General features: G+C 42.9%; 1 protein-coding gene across 20 annotated transcripts in view; it reads left to right on the forward strand.

The window, feature by feature from the left end:
- Positions 1–26973, forward strand: part of MAGI1 (membrane associated guanylate kinase, WW and PDZ domain containing 1) — a 614809-nt gene that overhangs the window by 335898 nt on the left and 251938 nt on the right. For all 20 annotated transcript variants that reach the window (XM_020284649.2, XM_020284652.2, XM_020284654.2 and 17 more), the window contains exon 2: positions 15053–15169. In XM_020284649.2, coding sequence (XP_020140238.2) covers positions 15053–15169 — 117 coding nt within the window. The remainder of the gene's footprint in view (positions 1–15052; positions 15170–26973) is intronic.

Here is a 26973-nt window from a genome sequence, read left to right on the forward strand (position 1 = left end):
ATACACAGGAGAAGCTGGGAGCATTCGTCTCCTGCAGTCTTTCTCGAGAGTAAGGGTCATTTGAGGAAGTGAAACAACTTTGAATTGTTTGAACTCTTGCATTGCTTCCAAAAAGGTAGGCAAGCAAGCCAGAACGGGGGCATTGCGTAGCAGTAGCCTAGAGAATTCCTTCTGAGCTGATTAGCTATGGAGGGGGCTTTCTCACTTTTTCTGAGAGGCACAGCCGGATTAATTTTGGTAGAGAGCACCCGAGGGAAAAGGTGGCGAAGGATGGGAAAAGGGAGACCAAATGTTTTAGAGTGGGAGAGACCTGTGGGGTTGTCGAATCCAACCTGTCCGCTTCCAGATATGTGAATTAGGACGAATTTATTGGAAGATTCCAGCGACGTTCATTCAGCACCGAGTAGAATGCTTCGTGCCGTGTTGGAGCAAAAGGAGGTAGATGATTTATTAGGGTTCTCTAGAGAAACAGGACTAATAGCATGTATATATACAGAGAGAGACAGAGATTTATTAGAAGGAATTGGCTCACACAGTCATGGGGGCTGACACATGCCAAGACCTGCACTTGGCGAGCTGCAGACCTGGAGGAGCCCATGTTTCAGTTCTAGTCAAAGGGCAGGAAAACACCGATTCCCAGCTCAAAGCAGTCAGGCGGGAGTATTTTCTTTTATTCGAGGAAGGGTGAGCCCTTTTGTTCTATTCAGGCCTTCAACTGATTGAATGAGGCCCACCATGTCAGGGAGGGCCAATCTGCTTTACTTAGTCTGCCAGTTTAAATGGTAGTCTCATCCAAGAACACCCTCACAGAAACTCCCAGAACACTGCTTGACCGAATATCTGGGCACCCTGTGGCCCAGTCAAGTTAACACATAAAATTAATGCTCACACTTGACTTTCCCAAACACAGATACCCACGCAGATTTAGGTCACAAATCCAGGTCTCGTGATCTTTGCCCAGAGTTCTTCTATTTCATTATGCTATTTTCTGATTGTCCGTAAAAAAATGAAAAAAAAAACTCCATAAAGCTGATAAATTAGATATTAAAAACTTCCACTTGCCAAAAAGCATCATTAAGACAAGGAATTGTCAACCACAGACTGGGAGAGAATATTTGGAAAACGTATTTCTGCAAAGGACTGGTACCCAGGGTATAGAAGGGATTCTTACAAGTCAGTATGAGGAGGACCACCTCACATAAGTTAGCAAACAATTTGAGTAGAAACTTCATAGATGAAAAGACACTTCATTAGCGCTTGACGAGATATTCGGCATGTTGGTCGTTAGGGCAAAATCACAGCTCACACGGACCTCGCAGGTAATCCTGTTTCCACTTGCACACCTTCGTCTACGCAGCCTGCTCCGAACAGAAGTGGGTGTGTGAATGCAATCTGCTGATAACACATCGGTTTTAATTACTTTGCAGTCTGGAGACACGGAAAGAGTGGCTTGTTCAACTTCTTTGTTTCATACATTATATCATCATCATGAATCTGGAAAAAAAAAAAGCATTCTCTCCTTGGAGAAGAAAATTTTACACAATGTGTTTTGGAAGCACGTTACTTTGGAGTCAGATGATGAGCGGGAAGTGTGGCCCACTTTTAGTGAGCATTGTGTCGCGCATGCTCGTTTAGTCCGCGCGACAGCCCCGTCAGGTGGCTGCTGCTGTTATCCCTGTGTCACTAACGAGGAAATCGAGACCCTGAGTGATACAGTGAACCTGCCCAAGAGCACACAGAAGTAGCAAATGGCAGCAGGGCGCAGTGGCTCACGCCTGTAATCCTAGCACTCTGGGAGGCCGAGGCGGGAGGATCGCTCAAGGTCAGGAGTTCAAAACCAGCCTGAGCAAGAGCGAGACCCCGTCTCTACTAAAAATAGAACTTAATTGGCCAACTAGTATATATAGAAAAAATTAGCCGGGCATGGTGGCGCATGCCTGTAGTCCCAGCTACTCGGGAGGCTGAGGCAGGAGGATCGCTTGAGCCCAGGAGTTTGAGGTTGCTGTGAGCGAGGCTGACACCACACAGTCACTCTAGCCCGGGCAACAGAGTGAGACTCTGTCTCAAAAAAATAAAAAAAGAAGTAGCAAATGGCAAAGTCAGGATGGGGTTATAGGTCTGCTTGGTTCTGGTTGGGCTAGTCACTGCTTGTGGTGTTTTCATTATTGTTATCATCCTAAATGCATTCACTTCCAGGGGTCCTCAAACTGTGGCCGGTGGGCCGCATGCGGCCCACCGAGGACATTTATCCAGCCCGCCGGGTGTTTTTGCTGCCGCTGCCTGTCCTTAGCAGCCAACGCGTCCCGGGCCCACAGTGCGCACTCTCCAATGGTCTGAGGGATAGTGACCTGGCCCCCTGTTTACAAAGTTTGAGGACCCCTGAATCTGTCACTTAGGCTATGCCAGCTACTCCTCTAGGCCAAGAGGGTCTCTTCTAGGCTGAGGGGCCTCAGATCTCATAGAAAACACTCCTTGGGCGGTAGGAGGTTGGCAGATGATAAACAACAAAAAGGAAAGTAAGAGAATGTCTAGACATGGTAACGGCTATGGACACAATAAACTGGAGTGACAGAATTGACACTGGTGGAGCAGTGTCCTTTAGAGAGGGCTGTCAGGGAGGGCCTGTGCCGGCCCTCGTGGTGGGCATGGCCTCAAACCTGTGTTCCCAGCACTGAGCTCCGCTGCTGCCCTGTCAGCAGGCCGGTGTTGGAAGATGTGTATGTGTGTTTAAGCAAGTGCGTGTCCAATATGATCTTTGCAATTAGGAACCATCCTGAATAATGGGCCCTTTTGCAGTATTCTTTTCTGGTATGCTCTTGGGTTTATTTTTTATTTTTTTATTTTTATTTTTATTTTTTTGAGACAGAGTCTCACTCTGTTGCCCGGGCTAGAGTGAGTGCCGTGGCGTCAGACTAGCTCACAGCAACCTCCAACTCCTGGGCTCAAGCGATCCTCCTGCCTCAGCCTCCCGAGTAGCTGGGACTACAGGCATGTGCCACCATGCCCGGCTAATTTTTCATATATATATTAGTTGGCTGATTAATTTCTTTCTATTTATAGTAGAGACGGGGTCTCGCTCTTGCTCAGGCTGGTTTCGAACTCCTGACCTTGAACGCTCCTCCCGCCTCGGCCTCCCAGAGTGGTAGGATGACAGGCGTGAGCCACCACGCCCGGCCTGCTCTTGGGTTTAAAAGACAAATAACAAAGAAGATTCGTCGTATGTGTTACAGGGTGGTTCAGTGTAACTGTCCGTGGTTTCTTTCCATTCCCCCATCTCTGGGGTTGGACTGGCCCTCGGGGGTCGTGGCAATGACCCAGCATTTAGCGTGGAGCTGCCAAGAACAGGGATGCTGAATGTCCAGAGGTTCGTGGGACAAACTCACAGTACCAAAGACTCGCCCTGGCCAAGATGACAGTGGCATTCCTATTGAGCAATGCTGGTTGAGGCACACGGTGGGCGTAGGCTTACGTGTGTCGAAGCCTCTTGTGCCGAGGGGATGAGGTTTGGAGGGTTTTGACCTTGGATTTCATTTCGTTCTTTCCCAGTCTATGGCAAAGGCCAGGACTTTGACCTGCTCCCAGTGTATTTTGTTCTGTTTTTTTTCCTTCTTCCTCTGGATATGTGAAATTAGCAAGACCAGAAAAAGCTGATCTGGGTTTCCCCCCCCCTTTCTTGCTTTTCTCCTCCTCTTCCTCTTCTTCCTCCTCCCCCTCCTCCCCCCTCCTACCTCCCCCTCTTCCTCCCCCCTTCCTCCTCCTTCCTTCTTCCTCCTCTTCCTTCTTCTTTCTTCTTCTTTCTTCTTCCTCCTCCTCCTCCTCCTTCTTTCTCCTCCTCCTCCTTTTTCCTCCTCCTTCTTCTTCCTCCTCCTCCTTCTTCCTCCTCCTCCTCCTTCCTCCTCTCTCCTTCTTCCTCCTCCTTCTTCTTCCTCCTCCTCCTTCTTCCTCCTTCTTTCTTTCTTTTTTTTTTTTTTTGCTATATAAAGTTTAAAAAGCTGTGGCCCTTTGGGTTGCCAGTCTTCTCTCCAGTCAAGGAAAAAAAGTCTGTGAATCGCAACGTTGACCTGCAACCGGAGAGCCAGCGGGAGGGGGAGCCAGGCTGGCAGATGTGACGCGGTTGTCTTGCCGTAAATCACCTTCCGTCGTGGGGGCTGGCATATGGCCAGTGAGTGTCCTAATTACTGATTGGCTTTTATAGCCCCATTATTTATAATCACTTTTGAATAGCAGCTGGAACACTACAGTGAGGTGGAGAGACAGTAGTCGAGTGTGAAAATTATAACCGTTTATGGAATTATGGAGATTAGGAATATCTGATGATCAGCCTAGAACTCGCTCCCCTAAATATTTTTTAAACAGGTACACTATGTACCACAGCCTTTAAAAATGAGAGCTGTGATCAGTTGCGGAGATAAATCTTAATGGGTTAATAATTTTTGACGTAATGGGTTTGCAGCCTATAAAATAACTAGAGGAAACCTGCATGCAGCCACAATTCATATAAAATAGGTCCTGTCTCTCCACCTCCCTCCTGCGACTGTAGCAATTACTAGTGGCGCTCTCTTGTGTTTCCCACTTTGAAACGTGTTTAAAGAGGGGTGCCGTGCAGAGAATAGACTCACAGGGGCGATCTGTGGATGGGAAACAGTAGCACTTTTTCCAGAACCATCAAATGACGTGGGTGTCACTGCTGGCCCTTGCTCTCATGGTCCAGTAGACATGGAAGTGGCACGCGGCACTGCAGCATGTTCGTGTGAGATGTCCCACCTTGAACTCCGGCCCCAGCCAACTGTTGCACGAATGAAAACAGACCATGTTTGGGGAAGAGTTTGCAACCCGTATTATCTATCCCTGTCTGAGAATACACTGGGTGAGGCTGGGCGGGTAGAGGAACAGCTGTGTTAATTACTACGGATGTTTGAGGCTATGGAATACCAATGAGATCTCAGTTGCATTTGCATAAAAACACTTAAAACATCCTACCTGTCCTCAGATTCCCAAAACCCTAGAGTGCAAGGCTGTAATAATCCTGGGTGCTGGCTCCTGGGGGAAGCCCAGGCGGTGCGTTCTCTGGAAGCCAGTGTCATTCAGGTGTCACCTTCCCGGTCTCTCGGTATGGTCAGCATCGAGAGGAACATTGGCACAGCTTTAAGACGGGGCAGTTGAGAAGGGAAGTCAGTCTTTGGTTTTCACATTGAGATTCACATAGGTGTTTTCTAGTATCGTAGTCAGTGTGACTGTTCTAGAAAAATGGTGAATTGTTTTTATTTTGAAAAAACTCTCAAAGCCATACTAACATTGAAAGATAGTAACATCGGAAGAACAGCATAACGTATACGCCATCACCAAGACTCACCAGCTGCTAACATCTTGCCACACTCATTCCATCTCTCTGTATGTGCGCATATTTCCGTTTTGCCAGATCATCTGAATTTAGGCTGTTGATGTCACACTCCGTTCCTAAATAAGTAACATTGCCCCAAAATGACGACATTTTCCTACAAGCCATGAGACGGTTGTCACATCTCAGCATTCTTTCAGTAACATCATCAGACTTCCAGTCCGTCCTCAACGTTACCCCGTGTGAACCAGGAATGTCTTTCCTCGTGTTTTTACTGTTTTACATTCAGGATCCAGTCCAGCTCACGTGTGCTGCGTTGTGATGATCCTTGGTAAAAGAGTAACTTTTTATTTTATTTTTGAGACAGAGTCTCACTCTGTTGCCCCGGCTAGAGTGCCGTGGCGTTAGCCTCGCTCACAGCAACCTCAAACTCCTGGGCTCAAGCAATCCTCCTGCCTCAGCCTCCCGAGTAGCTGGGACTACAGGCATGTGCCACCACATCTGGCTAAATTTTTCCATTTTTGGTAGAGAGAGGGTCTTGATCTTGCTCAGGCTGTTCGTAAACTCCTGGCTTCAAGCAATCCTCCTGCCTCCCTCCCAAAGTCAGTGATTCTGTATGTTTCATAGGTTCCTAATGGAACTCCGTATTCCACTCAGACCTGTTCACCACCAGCTAAGCACAAACATTGGAACCATTTTTGACTCCTCCCTTGCAGTTGGTATCTTCCCCCAACATACTGACAAACTGAATCAGTTCCAGCTTTAAATTACATCTCCTCTCTGTCCTTCCCTGCCCTTCGTCCCAGCTCTTCCTTTAGTCCAGGCCACTCCAGGTCTTGTACAATCACCTCTCCTGGCTTCTTCCCATTGCCTGCCTCTACATGCGACCCCACTGCACAGCTCAAGTAACCTCAACCTGTAACAGCTTGCACCCCACTGCACAGCTCAAGTAACCTAACAACTGAAGGTAACCTCAGAATTTAGACCACACCTTCCACCTCCATGGCTAAAAACCTCTTCAGCGCATTCCTCCTGTGCTTGGAACAAAATACAAGCTCCTTATGGTGGCCCACAAGACCCAAATTTGTCTAGCCCCTGCTTCTCTTTTTATCCCCAACCTATGCCACCCTTTGTTGTAGCTTCATGCTACCTCTCTAGCATGCTAACCTCTTTCCTACTTCCGAACCTTTTGCACATGCTGTTCCCTCCGCCTGGAACATTCCTCCTCTGACACTTTGCAGAGCAAACTAGCTTCTTAATCTCCTTTAGTTTTCATCTTAACAATTGCCCATGCCCCAAGGCCATCCCCTTCTTCATTCTTCCCAACATGGGCATGTCACCTCCTGCTTGGGGCTCTGTATTGTCCTTGTAGTATCCTTGGCTGTAGGTACTTAATATGATACTTGTTGAATGAGTAAATGAACCTCCCCGTGTGCATAAGTGTATAATTACTGTACATGTGTGTACATATGTATGCCTACACTGGGCATCCAGTATCAAAATATTCATTGTGCTGCAAATGAAGTTACAGGTGACTTAACTTTCTTTGTTGTGCTATCGTTCATTTTTCAAATCTTGTAATTTGTGTTTCTTTTTTATTGTGGTGAAATATACATAACATAAAAATTTATAACTTTCGCTGCTTTTAAGTTCTATGCGTTTCTGTGGCATTATGCATATTCACATTGTTGTGTAATCATCACTGATGTCTAGCTCCAGAACTTCTTTGTCATTCCCAACTGAAAGTCTGTCCCCATTAAACAGTAACTCCCCAGTAACTTATGAATGTTAGGAACAATGTTAGAAAAAATATATTAGAAAGAAAACAATGGCCGGGCGCGGTGGCTCACGCTTGTAATCCCAGCACTCTGGGAGGCCAGGCGGGCGGATTGCTCAACGTCAGGAATTCGAAACCAGCCTAAGCAAGAGCGAGATCCCGTCTCTACTATAAATAGAAAGAAATTAATTGGCCAACTAATACATATATAGAAAAAAATTAGCCGGGCATGGTGGTGCATGCCTGTAGTCCCAGCTACTCGGGAGGCTGAGGCAGGAGGATTGCTTGAGCCCAGGAGTTTGAGGTTGCTGTGAGCGAGGCTGACGCCACGGCACTCACTCTAGCCTGGGCAAAAAAAAAAAAAAAAAAAAAAAGAAAGAAAGAAAAGAAAACAAGTAGCAAACATCTTTTTTCAGACAAATTTCACTTAAATGAATTTCGGATTATAAGTGTGACTGTAAAACAAGTTAATTTGTTTTTCAATTTATAGTTTTGTGTTTAAAAAAAAAGGTCCTATTCTTTATAAACCTAAAGTGCTGAACGGACAGATTTTTTTTTGCTGTAATAGCTCCACTGCAGTGCAAACCATTTGTGTTGCCTTAATAAATGGACCTTTCCCACAACTGTAATCATTCCTTGAAGAAATTGTGTGCTAAGGCAGAATCACCTGGAAGTGTGATTAGTTTAAATATCCTTATGCAGGTTTCCCTCAGCATTGAAAATTTGAAATGTATTAAAGTGTCAGTTCTCATTGTAATGGAACCCTGTTCTTTGACCTTCTAGATGCGGATGTAGATGTACATGAAGAGAATTGCATTTTGCCCTCTACATCAGAAATGGGTGAATTAAAAGGATTCAAAGTGGTCTTTTGGGAAACCTAGTTTCTTGACCAGGAAGATTATTTCTGTTGACTCACATTCCTTTTAGGATCTATATCCTAGGAGATAGAGATCACTCCAAGCAAGGTGCCCGCATAATCTATCACTTTAAAAATGATGCTTCTGGTAGTATTGGCAGAAAACTTTATAGCATGGGAGAAGAAAAGTTAGAGAAACTTTATACAGCTCAATTATATTAGGGGATCATTTCATGTTTAAATAGTGACGAGCATAATTCACAACATAAATAAGTGATAAAGCAACCCTTTCTAGAACATATAAAAAACATTTTTATCAAGAATATGAAGACAGTCCATTAGGAAAATGCACAAAAATATGAATAGGCAAATCACAGAAAAGGAAACAGAAAAGACAATTTTTATTTATTTTTTATTTTTAGACAGAGTCTTGCTTTGTTGCCCAGGCTAGAGTGAGTGCCGTGGCGTCAGCCTCGCTCACAGCAACCTCAGACTCCTGGGCTCAAGCAATCCTCCTGCCTTAGCCTCCCAAGTAGCTGGGACTACAGGCATTCGCCACCATGCCCAGCTAATTTTTTTCTATATATATTAGTTGGCCAATTAATTTCTTTCTATTTATAGTAGAGATGGGGTCTCGCTCTTGCTCAGGCTGGTTTTGAACTCCTGACCTCGAGCAATCCGCCCGCCTCGGCCTCCCAGAGTGCCAGGATTACAGGCGTGAGCGGCGTGAGCCACTGCGCCCGGCCTGGAAAGACAATTTTTAAAGTGTAATAGAATGCTTAATCTTACTAGTTGTGAATTAATGTAATGCCCACGTATCATTTTATCTTTATTAGAATGGGAAGCATTTACAAAGTTGGACTGTGCAGAAAAGAGTTAGTGGCAGCTGGTTTGAAGGTAAAGTTGGCACTTGGCTGGCATCTGGCAACTTGGATTTTGGGGGATTTCTTGTATTCCTGGAAGTGATAAGAGTGGTTCACCACTGTTTCTGAACTGTCCATCCAAATGCTATTGTTTATGCTTTTTCCCCTGAGAGTGTGGAGTTCCGTTTTGTGCTAAGGCAGAAGCAACCTATGCAACCAACTATTAGTGAAAGCCCTGGGCCCTGAACGTCCAAGGAGCTTCTCTGGTTGGTGGGCAGCTTTTCACACATGTTCCTGAGGGATGGAAGTGTGACTTCTTTGGGAGAGGACTCCTGGAAACTTCCACCTGATTTCCTCTGGACTTTGCCCCATGAGCCTTTTCCCTTTGCTGATTTTGCTTTCTGTCCTTGTGTTGCAATAAATTACAGCTGTGAGTACAACTACTAATATGTACTGATTTTTCTGAATCTTCCTGGTGATTCATTAAATCTAGAGGGGTCTTGGGGGCCCACAATACAGTGACAACAGCAAATGTTGGCCTCGGTTCAGGGAAACAGGACCTCCAAAACTGTCACCACCTTTTTGGAGATGAATTCAGTAATAACAAGATAAATTGAAGATGTCTGTGTCCATTTCTAGAGGGAAAAAAACCTCACATTTGTGTAATAAAAGGATCTAATAAAAAGGCATTACAGTAACATTTGTAGGAATATTGTTTATATTGGAAATAGTTGAATTTTCCGTAAAGGGGAAATAATTTCAGTAGTTATTCAATTTTTAAAATTGGATATGATACAACATTTAAAATAACAGAAATTACATCAATCAGACATGGTTAAAATTCTACAAAATAATGAGTGAAAAAAGCAGAGGTATATTAGTATAAGTTTAAGAGACAGAATTACAGAAATATAAAGATACAGAAATATAAAATAATTTCAAATCCAGATAGAATCTAAGCCCCATTTTTCTCTCGTTAAATTATAAAATTGTCTCACGGTAAGCTCTGAACCCTTTTCTTGGTAAAAGTTCTGCGTATAGTCATGCATCCCTTAATGACAGGGATATATTCTGAGGACTGTGGCCTTAGGCAGTTTTGTCATTGTGTAAACATCATAGATACATATTTGTGCAAAACCTGGATGGTATGCCCTGTTCACCTAGGCTGTGTGGTATAGCCTGTTGCTTGTAGGCTATAAACCTGTATGGAATGGGACTGTCCTGAATATTGTAGGCAACACGATGGTAAGTATTCATGTATCTAAACATAGAAAAGGTACAGTAAAAATACAGTATATAATTTGATGGCACCGCTGTTGTATGTATGGTCCACCATCAAGGATTGATTATGCTTGGCGTAACTGTATTCCCGACCTGTGTTCTCTTTCCCATTTACAAAACAAATCTTGAATTTCAAAGAAAGTGAAGATGCCATGACAGACTGTCTTGCAATTTATTGTTTCATTGGCTCACTGCCCTTGACAATTAGGATAAGATTTAGAGACATGTCTCCTGAATAATTGGCAATTAATTTGAGATTGGATGCCAAAAAGTACAGTGTTCTTAATGGAATGTGAAGGCTGAGGCTTTTTACTTCCAAATGTCACAGAACGCGGAGTAAATGTTAACCGGCGGCATAGGTAAGCCTGCCCTTTTGCATATCTGCGGCAGAGAGGAGTTTTAGTTTGGTGATCATAAGCCCTTAGCTAGCTTGGGTAGTTTGAACACAGAGCTCAAGTGCAAACCATTCTTGGGCTTACACTTAAGAATGCCTTCCAATCTACATTCCCCTGATTTATCCTGACATTTACTGCATGTGAATCACAAGGATGTACGAGTCTACGTTGTATATGGGGATAAAGAGATACCGTATCCTGAATCTCCTTTGGGATTTTTCTTTTGACTCAGGCCATATATTTGGGTATCATGGACATCTTTGCCACTCAACTGATAGCTGTCAGTGTCTTTTTTTTGAGACAGAGTCTCACTTTGTTGTCCAGGCTAGAGTGAGTGCCGTGGCGTCAGCCTAGCTCACAGCAACCTCCAACTCCTGGGCTCGAGTGATCCTTCTGCCTCAGCCTCCCGAGTAGCTGCGACTACAGGCATGCGCCACCATGCCCGGCTAATTTTTTTTATATATATATCAGTTGGCCAATTAATTTCTTTCTGTTTATAGTAAAGACAGGGTCTCGCTCTTGCTCAGGCTGGTTTTGAACTCCTGACCTTGAGCAATCCGCCCGCCTCAGCCTCCCAAGAGCTAGGATTACAGGCGTGAGCCACAGCGCCCGGCCTGTCAGTGTCTTTTTAATGTCAAGAACTGTTGTCTCTTAAGGAGAGTATCAAATCCTAGATTAGAGGCAATGGGAATTTTGTTGGTGAACATTGTTATCTTTTGAATCAAATTCTAGAGTGCCTTGTACCTCAAGCTAGAGTTACCAGGTACGACTGTCCAATATCAGTGATTTACCAGTTGATTTTGTTTCCTGAACTGAGCTCCAGCACAGTGCCTGGAATATATTAACCCCACACTAAATGTTTATTAGCAAGTTTCCATATGCCTGCTCCATTTTAGCACAAGTAGACTTTTATTCGCTTCTAGAAACACTAGAAATAGCCTTTAATTCAAATCTCCTTAGGCTTGTATTTTGTTCCTGGCTATTTCTAAACCAACAGGATAGATTCTATGTTTATGTGCATTTTTTTTTTTTTTTAAAGATTAACAGTTCGCAGTGGGGATTGATTTTAGGTCTTTCCTCACTTATCTCGATAATTGCCCATTCGACATTATAATTATTATTTCCATTTTCCATTGAGTGATTTCTTTTTGTAAAGCACTGGCCAAATGGATCATCCCATTTAATGGGATCCCACAACAGTTTTGTGCCGGAGCTACTATTGTATCAGTTGTTCTGTTTTTACAGATGAGGAAAGTCAGGTTGAGAGATGAAGCCCTGTGCTCAGGTGTGCTAGCCGGTCTGTCTTAACTGCCAGTATTAACTCTTGTCCTTTCAGTTGGCTCAACTTTCTAATGGGAAATAGAACTAAGGAACTAGACCAGGGCTCCTCTAACTTTGTAAACAGGGGGCCAGCTCACTGTCCCTCAGACCGTTGGAGAGTGCGCACTGTGGGCCCGGGACGAGTCGGCTGCTAAGCAGGACAGGCAGCGGTGGCAAAGACACCCGGTGGGCCGGATACATGTGCTCCGTGGGCTGCATGTGGCGCGAGGGCTGCAGTTTGAGGACGCCTGATCTAGACATTGCCTAGCAAGTAGTCCTCATTCAGTCCTTATGTGTATTTTACAGTTTTGAAATCAGTTTTATTGTAATGCAATTTATATATAAAAAACGCACTCCTTTAATGTACACAGTGCTGTGAGTTTGGATAAATACATAAGCCCACATTGTTACTACTATAATCAAGAAATACTATATTAGTATCTCCTCCCAAAAGTTCTCTTGTGTTCGATTTATTTATTTATTTATTTATTTATTTATTTATTTATTTATTTATTTATTTATTTAGAGACAGAGTCTTGCTTTGTTGCCCAGGCTAGAGTGAGTGCCATGGTGTCAGCCTAGCTCACAGCAACCTCAAACTCCTGGGCTCAAGCAATCCTCCTGCTTCAGCCTCCCGAGTAGCTGGGACTACAGGCATGCACCACCATGCCCGGCTAATTTTTTGTATATATTTTTAGGTGGCCAATTAATTTCTTTCTATTTATAGTAGAGACGGGGTCCTGCTCTTGCTCAGGCTGGTTTTGAACTCCTGACCTCGAGCAATCCACCCGCCTTGGCCTCCCAGAGTGCTAGGATGACAGGCGTGAACCACCGCGCCCGGCCTGTTCCTCGTTTTTAAAAATATATTTTGAAAATATTATATACTCACAGGTTGTTGTAAAAAATAGTATAGAGGCCCTGTGTACCCCTGACCTGGTTTCCTCCATGGCAGCATTCTATGCTCCATAGATGTCATGCCATCCTGCCCCGTTGCAGTTAGTCTTTGTCCTCAGCTCCAGGTAACCACTGAACTGCTTTCTGTCACTATGAGTTAGTTTAGCCTATTGCAAAACTTTATATATAAATGGCATTGTGCAGTATTTTCTCTTTTGTGTCTGTCTCCTTTTGTTCAACATTATGTGTTTGAGATTCACCAGTGTTATTGCCTGTGTTACTAGTTTGTTCCTTTTAATTACGGTATAGCATCCCATCGTTTGAATATACCACAGTTTGCTCATCGGTTCACCTTCCGACAGACATTTGGGGTGTTTCTAATTTTGGGCTATTTGTGAATACTGTTATTGTGAAGATTTATATACAGGTTTTTTTCTTTTTTGGGGGGGACTTGTTTTCATTCCCCATCATGTAAATGTGAGTATAATTGTCGGATCACTTGGCTAGCGAAGGTATAACTTTGTAAGATATTGCCGAATTGTTTTCCCAAGAGGATCAATGAACCACTTTGTATGCTCACTAGCTGTTTGTAAGAGTTCCTGTTCCTCTACAACCTTGTTAACACTTGATATTATTGGAATTTTCCATTTTTTGTTATTCTGTTGGGCATGTAGTGGGATCTCATTGCGATTTTAAGTTGTATTTCCCTGATGACTATGTGATATCTAACACTTTTTCATGTGTTTAATGGCCAGTCACGTATATATTCCTTTGTGAACTATCTGTTCAAACCTTGTGCCCATATGTGGGGTGGGTGGATGTTTTTATTCCATAGATAACTTGACGAGTGATTGAATGACTTAAGATTGACTCCCATATATGTATTTTCCTTTGGCCAGTTGAAACCTTGGGGATAATACAACCCAAGTAAAATGGTTTAAATTGGATTTTATTAGCACATTCCAAAATGAGCAGCTATAGCAGGGGATATTATTTTGAACATGATATTAAAATAAAGAGCAGTAGTTTTCTGCCCTAGGTAGGAAATATCATCTTAGCCATCATTGTCATCCTCATGATTTACTCTTTTTGACCATGGGGAAGTTGCCATCTGAAGACACGAGTTTTGTGGCTCACGTGGTCACTAGGTTGCTCCATTGTTTCTCTGAGGCTGAAAATGCTCTCACCTAGTTTGTGTCTTGTCTAAAAATGGAAGGACAATCTCAGCCTTGTTATTTTTGCCTGCCATCGAAGCATCTTTCTCCGTCAGCTAGCTACGTTGATCTGCAAGCCTTCTGTTGATCCTGTAGACTATAATTTATGATTATGATTTTATAAAACATCTCTTTTCTATGACGCATTTTTGTAACAATGTAATATTTTTAGCTTTTCTTTTATTCAGCGTGGAGAATTGCAAAGAAATAAACACATAGACTCACTTAGATAACTATGATTTAAACAGCAACAACAAATTTAAAAAGCAATATGTATCTCGTGTGTGCAAAGCAACACAGGGTGGGAGATGTGTGTGTGTGTGTGTGTGTGTACATGTGTATCTGTTTGTCTGTATAAAGAAGAGTAAATAGTCTCCTCTATTTTGCCACTTCCTTTTCCCTAAAGGAAATTTCTGTTAAATTTTCTTATTATTCCCTCTATTAATACAAAGTCTGTCCTTTTCTGAATTCTTTTTCACATAAAAGGAATCAGACATCATGTACAATTCCATATATTTCCCCTCTATATAAGCCCATGAAGGTCAGAATAGTTATGATATGAGCGGATTATGCTCCATTGATCCCTTTTGGTTGTTTTCAGGTTTTTGTTCTTATTTATTTACTGTTATTAAAAAAATGCTATAATAAACAATCCTGGACGTTTGAGCAGACCTTTATAAGTCTGTCTGCAGGGTAAATTCCTGCCAGTTGAATCCCTGGTCAAAGAACATCGTATAATCTGACAGTTATTGCCGGATTGTCTTCATTATTCTTGCAGTAATAGTGTCTACATGTGTCTGTGGCACGTATTTTAAATGTAATAGCCTAGTTTAATTTCTTTATTATTTTGGCCTTCCAGTATTATGCGAGATAGGACCCCCACGTTAATGCTATTTCAATGCCGTTTCATCTTTATTATTAATATTAATACATTCTTGCTTGCCTTGATCCCTGCAGAGGAAAATCCAAAGTCCATAAGTGCACACTCGTAGTTGCTGTGGGTGGAGGACTAGAATTGCCTTGCGTGGCTTTCTCGCTCCCCGCTATGAGCTGCTCAGTGTCTAGGAGGCCCCGTTGTTGATGTGCTCTGTCTATTTTATGGTATTTCCTGCAGGAGGAAGGCTGAACAAGGACCTGCGACATTTCCTCAGTCAGCGGTTCCAGAAAGGGTCTCCTGATCACGAGCTGCAGCAGACCATACGGGATAACCTTTACCGCCACGCTGTGCCTTGTGAGTAACTCAGCTTCGGCGTGTCACCGCTGGGTGGGTGGGTGGGTGTGAAATGTCCAGGGGAGAAGGAAGAGCTCGGTGCTGGCTCTGGGACACTTGGTGGCTTGCCCACCACGCGACTCAGTAAAAGTTAGGGAGGGTCATACATGACAAGTGGGACAGACAGCACAGCGTCGTGGTGTGCGTGGGTTTTGGTCCCAGTGCTGTTGCTTATGGTTTGTCATGCCTGTGACATGCAAATGACTGGCCCTTTGTGAGGTCCACTCTTGCCACATTGGTGGAAAGGCCGTGTCAGTAACATGAGCTTCATGGAACTGCTGGGAGGAGATGATGGGATGAGGTACTCAAGGCGTTCTGGAACGTGTTGGCCTGGAGCGAGTCTCTGTACATGTTAACTGTCACCATTACTGATGGGTGGCCCAGGCCAGGGGCCTTTAGACCGGCCTCTGTGGAGACCAGCGGGTGCTGGCAGCCCCTTGGTGAGGGGCAAACCTCAGGGCTCTCCCTTCCTTCCCAGGCCTCTCCTCCTTTCGGCCAACTTTATCGGATTCATAAATCACGATTCCGTGTCCGATTTTGTTTGAGGAAATATTGTCTGCAGAGTAAAAAAAAAACCCAAATCCCCCAAACTACTGGATTAGACCAAATCCTAGAAAGCAAGGCACAGAACATAGGAATTCTGAAAGCGGAGTTTTTGAGTTAAAGGCAGCCAGACAGTCAGTCTGTCTGTCTGTCTGTCTGTCTACAGGTAGATAAAAGTGGCAGCTCAACTGTGGAGAAGTGTCATTGTGTCCTGCCGCACGGTGTTCATGTACAGCTAAACATAAGGGATGGATCCTGGGAGGATGTGTGGTGGGTTTAATTTCTTTCCTATGAGGAAAGAATGATTCTGATTTTATTACTTGGAATTTTTCTTTTTCCTGTCTATTATCTGGTCTTTCAGAGATTGCAAACAAAAATTTTTTTTTTAAGAAGTACCATTTTTTAACCAGCAAAAGAAAGGAGCAATAATTTAATATTCAAGGTACTCTGCTTATTGTTGTGATTTCTTTGCAACAAAGGATTCTCTTAAAAAAACAATAATATCTTGCAAGTGATATGATAGAATGCTAATGTTTCCAGATATTACTGTGAAAACAGCAAGTGGAACTCATCTAGTGAGTTAGACTGTAAGTCTAGAGTCTAACCTGTGACTTGGAGAAAAGAGGTTCTAAAACAGCCCCCATTCTTCTACTTTACTCATTAATAAAACTGAGAGGAGAAGAGATTTCCTGTAAGTCACTTGGGACAGGGCCCCAGGGTTGTGTCCGACTCCGGAGTGGGACAGCCTTTGACGGAGAAAAAGTGGTGATCCCGTGTTAACGTGAATTTGTGGCCCTTGGTTCTTTTAGTCTTTCAGGATTGGAGCTGAAAACTGTAATCCTAATAACATCCTCACCGCAATTCCTTATATTTTGGATTAATAATAATTCCTAATGCTAATCGCATGGATGGGGGGGGCAGGATTATCCCCCTTTTACAGATCGGGAAACTGAGACACTGAGGTAAGCTAATAAATAAAATCTAGGCTAAAGGTGACCAAGGTGTCAGGTCTCCTGAGTCTGCCAGTTCCCTGCCTCTGCCACAGTGTCGAGTTTTATTCTTACAGTTACCCGGTGAAGTTGGGGGTCTTTTAACACCCATTTTACAGGTGGGAGAACAGAGCCACAGGGATTAAGTAACCAGTAAGTGGCAGATCCTGGTCTTTTGAACTCCTGAGCCACCTAGGGCTGTTCCTGTGGCTGCATCGTGGCTGCCTCAGAAGTTATAGTACGGCAGGTTGAATGCAATTTTGCACAATTCAGTAATTGCAGAATCATGATTGTTCTCTCTGCAATTTTTCCCCTACTTAAATTCCAATTTAAGAAATGGGGATGAAGCAAATGAGCACACCATTTCTTGGTGCATCTGTGGTGTTACCATGGCTACGTTTTTGGCAAGCTCGCCCATTTATTTTTCCCACTGATTTATTGGACCTGACTGTGAGCTAAATGGCTTGATTTTTAAGCTTACTACTATGTAGGCATTAGGGCAAAAATGACTTCTGTCTTTTAAAAAACACTGGAAAAAAAAAAACCACGTTTGCCTTTGCTTGTATAAAGCCCTGGGTATTGGCATTTTGTTTCCACGAAACCAGTAAACCCAGGAGTTTGGAAAACAGAAGTGTTGTTCCTGCTGAAAGAGAAAACAGGTAACAATTCATTTTACGTTTCCTTCATAAAATGGGAAGGAAATTCAGGAGAGGTCTGTTTCCGGGTCTGGTGTGTGTGTGCGCCTTTGAACGTGAGCAGACCAGGGCTCGCCTGGGATTCTGTTGCGGGCTTGGGTTACTCTGGGCACATTTGTGTTTATTTTGATTCTCTGGCCTGTGGCCTGGTGCAGGAGAGCTCTCCGTGCTTTCTGGATCAGGGAGCCCCGATTTGGAGAATGGATCGTCCTGATTATGCTGTAACAGGGGCCGCCGGGAAACTCGCTCGTGGAATCTGTATATTCCAGAACTTCCTGCCACTGATATTTCAGTGACTTCAGCATTTTGAGAAGGGATGACCTCATGAACAGGTGCTTGCAGTTGAGGGTAGACTTTTTCTGTACATTTCAGGAGGCTCATGGGTTATTAGCAACGAAGAGATAAAAAAGCTCCTTCATTCTCAAATTGTTTCTAGTGTCATTGCAATGCAATAGAGCTATATGCGCATCTTTTCCACTTAGGGGTCAAGTTTTACCCTAATTCTTTGGCAAAGGTAATGCATGTAACAGCACCCCTGTTTAACTGATAAGAAGATGAAGCAGCAAACTTTAACTTCCTCAAAATCATATCACTTCTAAACGCCACGTGACTCACATCTCATCCACTGCTATTTTTATTTTTTTATTTGAGATATAATTCACGTACTATGCAATTTACCCATTTAAAGTGTCCATTCAGTGCTATTTTTGTTACAGTTAATTATTATTCTCCACTCCCCTTTTATTTCCCCTTTATTCCAGAACTCTTATTATTTCTACGGTATGAAGAAAGGTCATCTTAGTTGGAATTTAATTATATTTACCATTGAAAAGCATCACCAAAAAAAAAAAAAATTATGAGGGAAAAGAGAACCAGATGCAGAGTGAGTCAGAAGTCTCGGCGTGAAGTCTGAGGGCTGCCCTGCTGGGTATGTGGCCTGGCGTAAGTCACGACGCCTCTCTGAGTCTCACTCTCTCTTTAGTAAAATGGAAATAGTCGTACCTGCTCAGCCACTGTCTCGCCAGAGACACACAGCGGCCCTTTGAGATGGGTCTCCTTAGTGGAGACAGAGGCTCAGAGTGGTTGATACCTTGCCTAAGGTCACACAGCAAGTAGCATGGTCAGGGTTACACCAGATTGCTTTAACTCCCCACTTGGGTGTGATTGACAATAGCCTGATTAGAGGAACATAGAAGGAGACCATTGAGAGTAAAAGAAAAAAGAAACAGTGTTTCTCATTGCTGAAGTTACAGTTTCAGCTGTTTAAAACGATGAGGTTTTATGGCTTCAGAGTAAGAGTAATGTAAAGCACAATACCTTAAAAATGAGAATATTCTCTCTGATTTTCAAGACATACTCTGGTGTGTTCAGTAGAATGTTCATAGTTAATGATTTATTCAGATTTTTAAAATTAGGATATCTAGGTTTATCTTATTTCCCATTCGATCTTTTCTTTGCATGCCCATGGAAAACTACCTATAGATAAATGGGTTTGAAATGTGTGTAAATGTGCTCGCTTCTCTCGTTCCTTAGAACCATGTGGATAATATTCCTGTCTCCTTTCACCTCTGGTTTTGTCCACATTCTCAACCCATTTCTGCTGCGTGTTTCCGCCTGACAAGCCTCGTTCCATCTTCTTGTAACTGGACACATATTATTTCCTCCTGTTTTCCCTACCTTTCCACCTGACCCCTCTGCGTTTTTTTTTTGTTTGTTTGTTTTGGGTTTTTTTTGAGACACAGTCTCACTTTGTTGCCCAGGCTAGAGTGAGTGCCGTGGCATCAGCCTCGCTCACAGCAACCTCAAACTTCTGGGCTGAAGCGATCCTCCTGCCTCAGCCTCCTGAGTAGCTGAGACTACAGGCACGTGCCACCATGCCCGGCTAATTTTTTCTATATATATTAGTTGGCCAATTAATTTCTTTCTATTTATAGTAGAGACTGGGTCTCGCTCTTGCTCAGGCTGGTCTCGAACTCCTGACCTCGAGTAATCCTCCCGCCTCGGCCTCCCAGAGTGCTAGGATTACAGGTGTGAGCCACCGTGCCAGGCCCTATGGTTTTTTTTTTTTTTAAGTTTTAGCCAGATGCTGCTTCCTCCAGGAAGTCCTCCATGGCTGCCACAGATTGGGCCTGTTGCCCTCCTCCCTGCTTCCTGATCCACCCTCTGTAACCTCCTTTGAGCACATTTCTGTTCCTGATTGTACCGTTGGCTGCGTGTCTGCCTGTCCTGCCAGAGTCTGCTTCAGGGTCAGCCCGCACCTAGCTCAGTGCCTGGACCACAGGAGAAATGTTTGTTGAATGAATGAACAAATGAAGAAATGGGAAAAAAAATGCCCTTCATTTTCTTTTTTTTTTTTTTGGTTACTCAGTAAAGTTGCTTTTGCCACGAGGCTTCCCGAATTAAAGGTGTATCTCAGAGGTTTGGGCCCCAAGAAGGGTCACAGGTGGTTGATAAGGACTTCACTCGTTCCTTGGCCAGGAATCCAAGCACGGAGGGAAAGTGTCAAGGCTCCTCTGAGCTTTGGACGGGAGCACCCGTTTACGCCTCCTCCTAATCGCAGTCTAGATATCGCCGTGCCTCCTGCATCGATAGTCATTTTGTGACTTCTTGTCCCGGCTGATGCGACAACACCCGAGATCCTTGCTTTGTGGCATGGCCGCTTTTCCCATGGAGATGAACGTGTTACCTGACAGCGCCTGTCATTTGCTGCACTGTTGCTGTCAAAACGAGACACGGCTCAGCCGGTGGTGCCTGCTCTCCGAGTGCCGAGAGTCCCTTCTTCCACTCAACTCTCCGGAACTCATCTGTCTTTTCGAGCAAAGGTCACCTGAAAGAGGAGAGGATGAGTCGGTTTAGCTCTGTGGCTTAACACTTTGTTGATCAAGCCTCCGCCTGATTCTGAGGCTGCTGCTGTAACTTACCTGTCTAAGAGGTATTGATCAGTGACTTAAAGGAGTTTACAAAAGGATTAAAAGTGCTTGATCTACAAGACATTTTAAATCGGATATGGTAATCATCGATGATGCTGGGCGTTATTGATACAGTTGCGTCTGCTGACATTTGGCGGTGTTTATTATTTTGACTGGGCCATACTTGTCTGTCTGCCCTACTTCAACCTATTATTTTCTCTTGTGGACAGTTGTTTCCAGTACAGCTTGCCTAGCATCAGTCCATTCTGCCGTGGTCTTTAGCAGTTGGAACTGAGGACATGCACCAGCAAGAGGCCAGCATTACAGACGTAGATGTTGGAAAATAGCTTGTCTGCTAGGATGTGCATCCCTGATTTCAGGTTGTGTTTGTTACTATTGGAAGACTTCCGGTTGTAATTCCCGAACTGCAGAGTGCTGCAAGCAGCCGTAGGACTGAACAGTAAAGGTTGCTGGAGATGCTCCCACTGTTCTTATTGCCCTTGTTCTCTAGCCAAAGTAAGTGCTGTCTAAAATTAAAAGGATTGCTTTAGCCTTCACAAAGCCAAGCCTGTGGCCAAACTGTGACTAGGAGCAGTAATAATAGCGCTCTAGGTTTTGGATACCTACTGTGTACCAGGTACTCTGCGATGATCTACTATGTATATCTATCTCTGTCTGTCCACCTGCTGACCTACCTGTCATGTCGTCCCTAACTTTGGCTTCATCTAGGGCTCACGGATGCTTAAGGATCTGAACTCAAGCCCATTTGCCTCTTAAACCCTGCCTTTTTCCTATTTAATCACAAATGCTTCTTGCCTGCAATGCAGTCAGTATTTCTCTTCATCAGTCCTCAACTCTTTCTCTTCCCTTCCCTTCTACCCATCACTATTGTATTTTCCCATGTGCCCCTAGCATCTCTGTGGTCTGTGGACCCCTCCTGTCCTCTGTTGTATCCCCTTACTGCTCACACCTGGCCTCTCCTTCCTTCTCCATCACAACTTACTTGCTGTGCGTCGGTTTGCTATTGGGCTTCCTTTAAGAAACCAAGAATTAGAACAAAGAAGTGAACGGTTCATATATAGGGTTCCCCATCCTACATAATTTGTACATTTTGACAAGTGACTTTAAATGTGGTTCTGGGCTGGGCGCGGTGGCTCACGCCTGTCATCCCAACACTCTGGGAGGCCGAGGCGGGAGGATCACTCGAGGTCAGGAGTTCGAAACCAGCCTGAGGAAGAGTGAGACCCCGCCTCTACTATAATAGAAAGAAATTAATTGGCCAACTAATAGATATATAGAAAAAATGAGGTGGGCGTGGTGGTGCATGCCTGTAGTCTCAGCTACTTGGGAGGGTGAGGCAGGAGGATCGCTTGAGCCCAGGAGATTGAGGTTGCTGTGAGCGAGGCTGATGCCACAGCACTCACTCTAGCCTTGGGCAACAAAGCGAGACTCTGTCTCAGTGAATGAATGAATGAATGAATGAGGTTCTGCTGCAAACACCCTATGTGATAGGATGTTCTAACAAAGGCAAATTGTGGGTAGCAATGAATTCTTAAGCGTTTGAATTGTTTTGATGCTTTTTGTAACGTCACAAAACACTCAAAACACGAGACTGCGTGTGTAGGGTATTTTCGCCTCTGCTTGCTGTATTGCTTCTCATACACGGTTTCCATCTCACCACGTGTGAGGTGAGATATGATTTGTGTTTCCCAAAGCAGTTTAATAGTCTAAGCAAGTTTTGTGCCAAATTAAAAAGTCACTGGGAAAAAAATACTTTCTGTTTAGATGTGATCTGGAGCGAGAGTCTGGGATCAGATAACTATAAACAAATTTCCATCCCCTCACCTGTCTGGGGGCTCATTGGACGGTTGAGAAGGAAGCAGGAAGGTTCTTTGTTGCTCTGGACTTTGTCATTCGTTAGCGTCCCTGGAGCTGGCCTGATAAATGTCACACCCCATATTTATGACAACCTGGAACAAAACACCGCTTTATATTTCTAAAGCATCCCTTTAAGAGCTTTGGAGGAGGCAGCGATGTGGAATCTCTCTTTACTTCTTACCAGGAAAGAGGTGAGCTCTCCGATCAGTTAGTTTATGAGAAGGATCTGGATGTTGCTAATTCTGATAATGTGTCTTCTCCGTGGAGCTCTGCCTGCCCTCAGGGAAGCGTGCCACCTTCCTGTCCCTCCATGAGAGCGACTTCATTTGGGCAGGAATAACTGGAAAGATTGTGTTCGCGAGGTCCACCCAGGAATGGGTTGGTGAGTTTAATTTGGGGGAGATTTATTATTATAACAAGCCCATTGTTAGCAAACATCTAAAACTGTTTCCTCCAAGGTAACTTTTATCAGTAATAAAAGTGATAGTTTGATCGGCGAAGTTGTCGTGCTGTTCGTCACAAGGCATTGTTTATTCCAGTCCTTGTCAGTGAGTTCTGTTGATACTCTCTCTTATTTACCTTTTTATTTCTTTTTCCTTCCTAATGTATTTTATCAGTCCTCCTCGGTGGGTATCTAGACTGATTTTTTTTTTTTCTTTAAGCTTCGAGATCTACTCTGAGGTTCTAAATTCTGTGCTTGACAGACGGCTGTCATTGATCACTCTGTGCTAACAGAGAAGCCAAGCACTGCTAAGTCTCACTTGGTTAGTTGTAGCATGATGCCAGGGGTGGGTGTCCCTGTCATTATATATCCAGTAAAAGGGGAGCAGAGAGGCTGAGTAACTCACCCAATACCATGTTTTAAAAGTTAAAAATTAATAATAATAAAAAAAACCAAATTCTGTTTATTAAGTATCCCCAATGAGTCAGGAACTCTATTAAAACACTTATATTATTTCCTTTAATCCTCTTAATCTTTTGAAGCGTAAGCCATCATTATAACCATTTTCCAATGAAGAAAATGAGACTTAGAGAGGCTCAAGTTCATATCCTTACAGTGTTGAGCTCATTCTAATCTGATAGATGCCCAAGTCATTATCTTAAACCATTGCATTTTCGTGGCCATTGCTACTGTTAGTTTGCTTTAGCAAAATGCAGTATGGCACGGCAAGGGACACCATCGGAAAGGTCGTTCCGTCACCCGCAGGCTAGCTACCCTTTCGAGCCCATTCAGCTCGGTTCACGTGGACTCGCTCTCTGCCTCTGTGTGTCACTGGTGCGTGAGGTGTCGGGTCTAGAAAGTTCCGGTGTGATGGGCTTTTAGGGATGGTGGACCTGGGAGGCCAGCAGGCTTTTCCATTTACCAGTTTGATTGGCTTTCTGGTGTCCCATTTCCTTGTCATCTTTATTGGCATGTAGGAGAACATGTGCACCTGACTGTGAACCTGGCTCTCCATGGGCCCGCTGTTTCCATCAGCCCTCCTCCTTCCTTGCCCCTTTCCCTTCCCTTTCTTTTTTTTCTTTCTTTTTTGCTGTACGTGTGTTTTAGAGACAGGATCTCACTCTGTCACCCAGCCTGGAATACAGTAGCCTAATGACGGCTCACTGCAGCCTCGAACTCCTGGGCTCAAGCGATCCTCCTGCCTCAGCCTCCCGAGTAGCTGGGACTACAGGTGTGTGCCACCATGCTTGGCTAATTTTTTAAATTTTTTGTAGTGTCAGGGTCTTGCTATGTTGCCCAGGCTGGTCTCAAACTCATGGACTCAAGCAAACCTCCTACCTCATCTTCCCCAGAGTGCCAGGATTACAGGCGTGAGCCACGGCACCCAGCCCCCTTCCCTTTCTAACATGATTTTCCAAGCCCAGCATTCTTCCTTTCTCTTTTCAAGTTCCTTTTAGGCTTTGGGCCTTATTTATATAAAGATTCTTTGTTGTTGTTGTTGTTGTTTTTAACAAGTTAAGTTTAAAAAAAAAATGATTTCCCAACATTTGTTGAGTAACCACCTAACACCAAATGCTAGGCAAGGATATAGTGAAGATTAATAATTGGATGATTTAGCCAATAATAAACATGCTTGAAACAGCACATTCTCTGCGTATTCCCAGCATCAGCTAATTCCCCAATGTTCTTTTTCTTTGTATTTCTTATTATATGTTGTTAACCCTAATTGCTGTTGTATAGTTGCTGAACGGATAGAGTCATATTGCAGAAAAAAATGGAAAAAAAAATTACAAACGTTAGAAGCTCATAACACTGGGCTTGATTTATATGTGACTGTTAATAGATTCAGATAAACATGGTTGTGCTGGTGGTCTTTATTCTGAGGTTCTCAGGGGTATAGAAAAAGGGAAAGCCATAATAGGAGTTTAGATTAAGTTTAATTAGAGTTGCTGTAATTTATAATCTTCTTATGAAAACACGTTAGACTAGGCCTCACCACTTAATAATAACATCTATCATTAATTGAGTGCTTACTGTATGCACCAGGCACTGTGCTAAGTAATTTACAAGCTTTGTGTCTTTTAACCCTCTCTGAAGCCAGGGGGACAGTGTTATCATTCTTGTAGTCTGTGTTATGTATTATGAGTGTGGCATGTGACTGTGGAGAGCTCAGATCAGTGGCTTGCCTAAGGACATGGCTTACTAATGATAGAACTCAGATTCAATCCCAGTTCTTCCCACCACCAGAGTCTAAGCTCTTGGTTTATTTTTCTGCCTGCAGTCACCTTACAGACTGTTTTAAAAATTAGCACATTAAATTTTAAAAAGAGTCTTCTCTTAATAACATATGGATTAGTCCTTGGCCGGGTGTAGGATACTAATATATCTATTTGGCAGCCGTGTTAATTTATTTAATTGCTTTATAATTTTAGCTGACATTTTTCATCAAGATTTGTTGCAATTATAAAGCAATTTCCACAGCGATTTATGAAGGTATATGGAAGTTTTCACAGTATTCTTACCATCTATTATTTATTTTAAGGAAAGGTTTTTACCATATTTTAGTTTCCCAAGAATCATTTAAGTCAAGAGAATGAAATACAATATATATATTTATTTTTTTTATTTTTTTTAAATTTATTTCGGCATATTATGGGGGTACAGATTTTAAGGTTTTAATAAATGCCCATTTACCTCCCTCCCCCCATAAGTCTGAGTCTCCAGCATGACCATCCCCCAGATGGTGCACATCTCACTCATTATGTATGTATATACCCGCCCCCCTCCCCCCTCCCACCTGCCCAGTACCCTATTACTGTAGTTCCTATGTGTCCACTTAGGTGCTGCTCAGTTAATACCAGTTTGCTGGTGAGTATATGTGGTGCTTGTTTTTCCATTCTTGGGAAACTTCACTTAATAGTATGGGTTCAAGCTTTACAGTATATATATTTAAAAAAAATCTCCTTGTATCAAATGTGTTCAATAAAAATAAGTGCGAGTGAATGCTCTGGCTTCTCTAATGGACCGTGTGCATTTATGCTGTGTTCTAAGTAAGGGCACTTCACTGGCTGATTGGCTTACCAAATGCCCAAAATGGTTGCTTTAAGTTTAAACAAGAAAATGTCGGTTGTGTTATTTCTACCACAATATGAATAAAGTAGACTTTTTAAAGATTCAATGACATGTTTTCCTCTTGCATTTAAAGTTAACCCATGACACAACCCTATTTTTAGGAAACATACACTAAAATATTTAGGGGTAAAGGGCCATAAAAGTGGTTAAAAATATAGTTTGTGTGGGAAGAGGGAGAGAGAGAACAAATGACTACCCAGCAGGTTAAAATGTTAATAATAGGTAAGCCTGGGTGAAGGGTATCTGATGTTATTTTTGCTGTTCTTACTCTTTCAACTTTCTGTAAACTTGAAGTTATTTCCAAATGTTTTTAAAAATTGAAAAAGGAAAATCATCCTATACCAAGAAAAAAAGCAAGCAATTACAGTTTTGGAGGAAGGGGGCTATAGGTGAATATTATGCCCTTTCCCTCCTGCCCTTATTTATAGCAATGTTTTTAGCATAGAATTGAGATTTTTATTGGTATCTTGATAAATTGTGTTCATTAAGTTATAGAGAGACTAGCCTGGAAAGTGTTGTGCATATATTAAAACAAATATCTAACACAGAATATCAAGTTTATGCTAAGTGTTTTAATTATAGTTTCTCATTTAAAACTTGTGGAAATCTTAGGAAGAAAGTAATTACTGCTGTTATCTTCATTTACAGATGAGGAAACTGAGGCTAGTCAAGTTAAGTGACTTGCCTTACAATTATGGAACAGGACTAGAACCCAGGTAGTCCAGTTGGACACTAGAACTCCCATGTAGTAACCACCATGGTTTCTTTGATCAGACTGTATATGTGTGTGCATATATATATATAAGTATAGCCACATATATGCATCCACGAATATATTTAGAAAGTAAGTTGGGAAAAGTGATTTTCAGTGGATCCTAAGTATCCGCTAAGGGGATTCTACATGAATATTAAAGTCATTCATTTTTATTAATAATTGTTATTAACATATATTGAGTACTTGCCATGTGCTGGCTTTTATTCTATAATAGCAGAATATCTCATTTAACCCTCACAATGATTCTATGATGGAGATGCTTTTCTTCTCCACATTCATGGAAACCAGAGCCCAGAAGGTAAAATAACTTAAGATATCACAGCTAAGGTCTGTGCTGTGCCATTCTGGAATTTTACTCTTTTTTTTTTTTTTTTTTTTTTTTTTTTGAGACAGAGTCTCAGT

This window comes from Microcebus murinus, chromosome 30, assembly GCF_040939455.1.
Source record: "Microcebus murinus isolate Inina chromosome 30, M.murinus_Inina_mat1.0, whole genome shotgun sequence".
NCBI classification, from domain to species: domain Eukaryota; kingdom Metazoa; phylum Chordata; class Mammalia; order Primates; family Cheirogaleidae; genus Microcebus; species Microcebus murinus.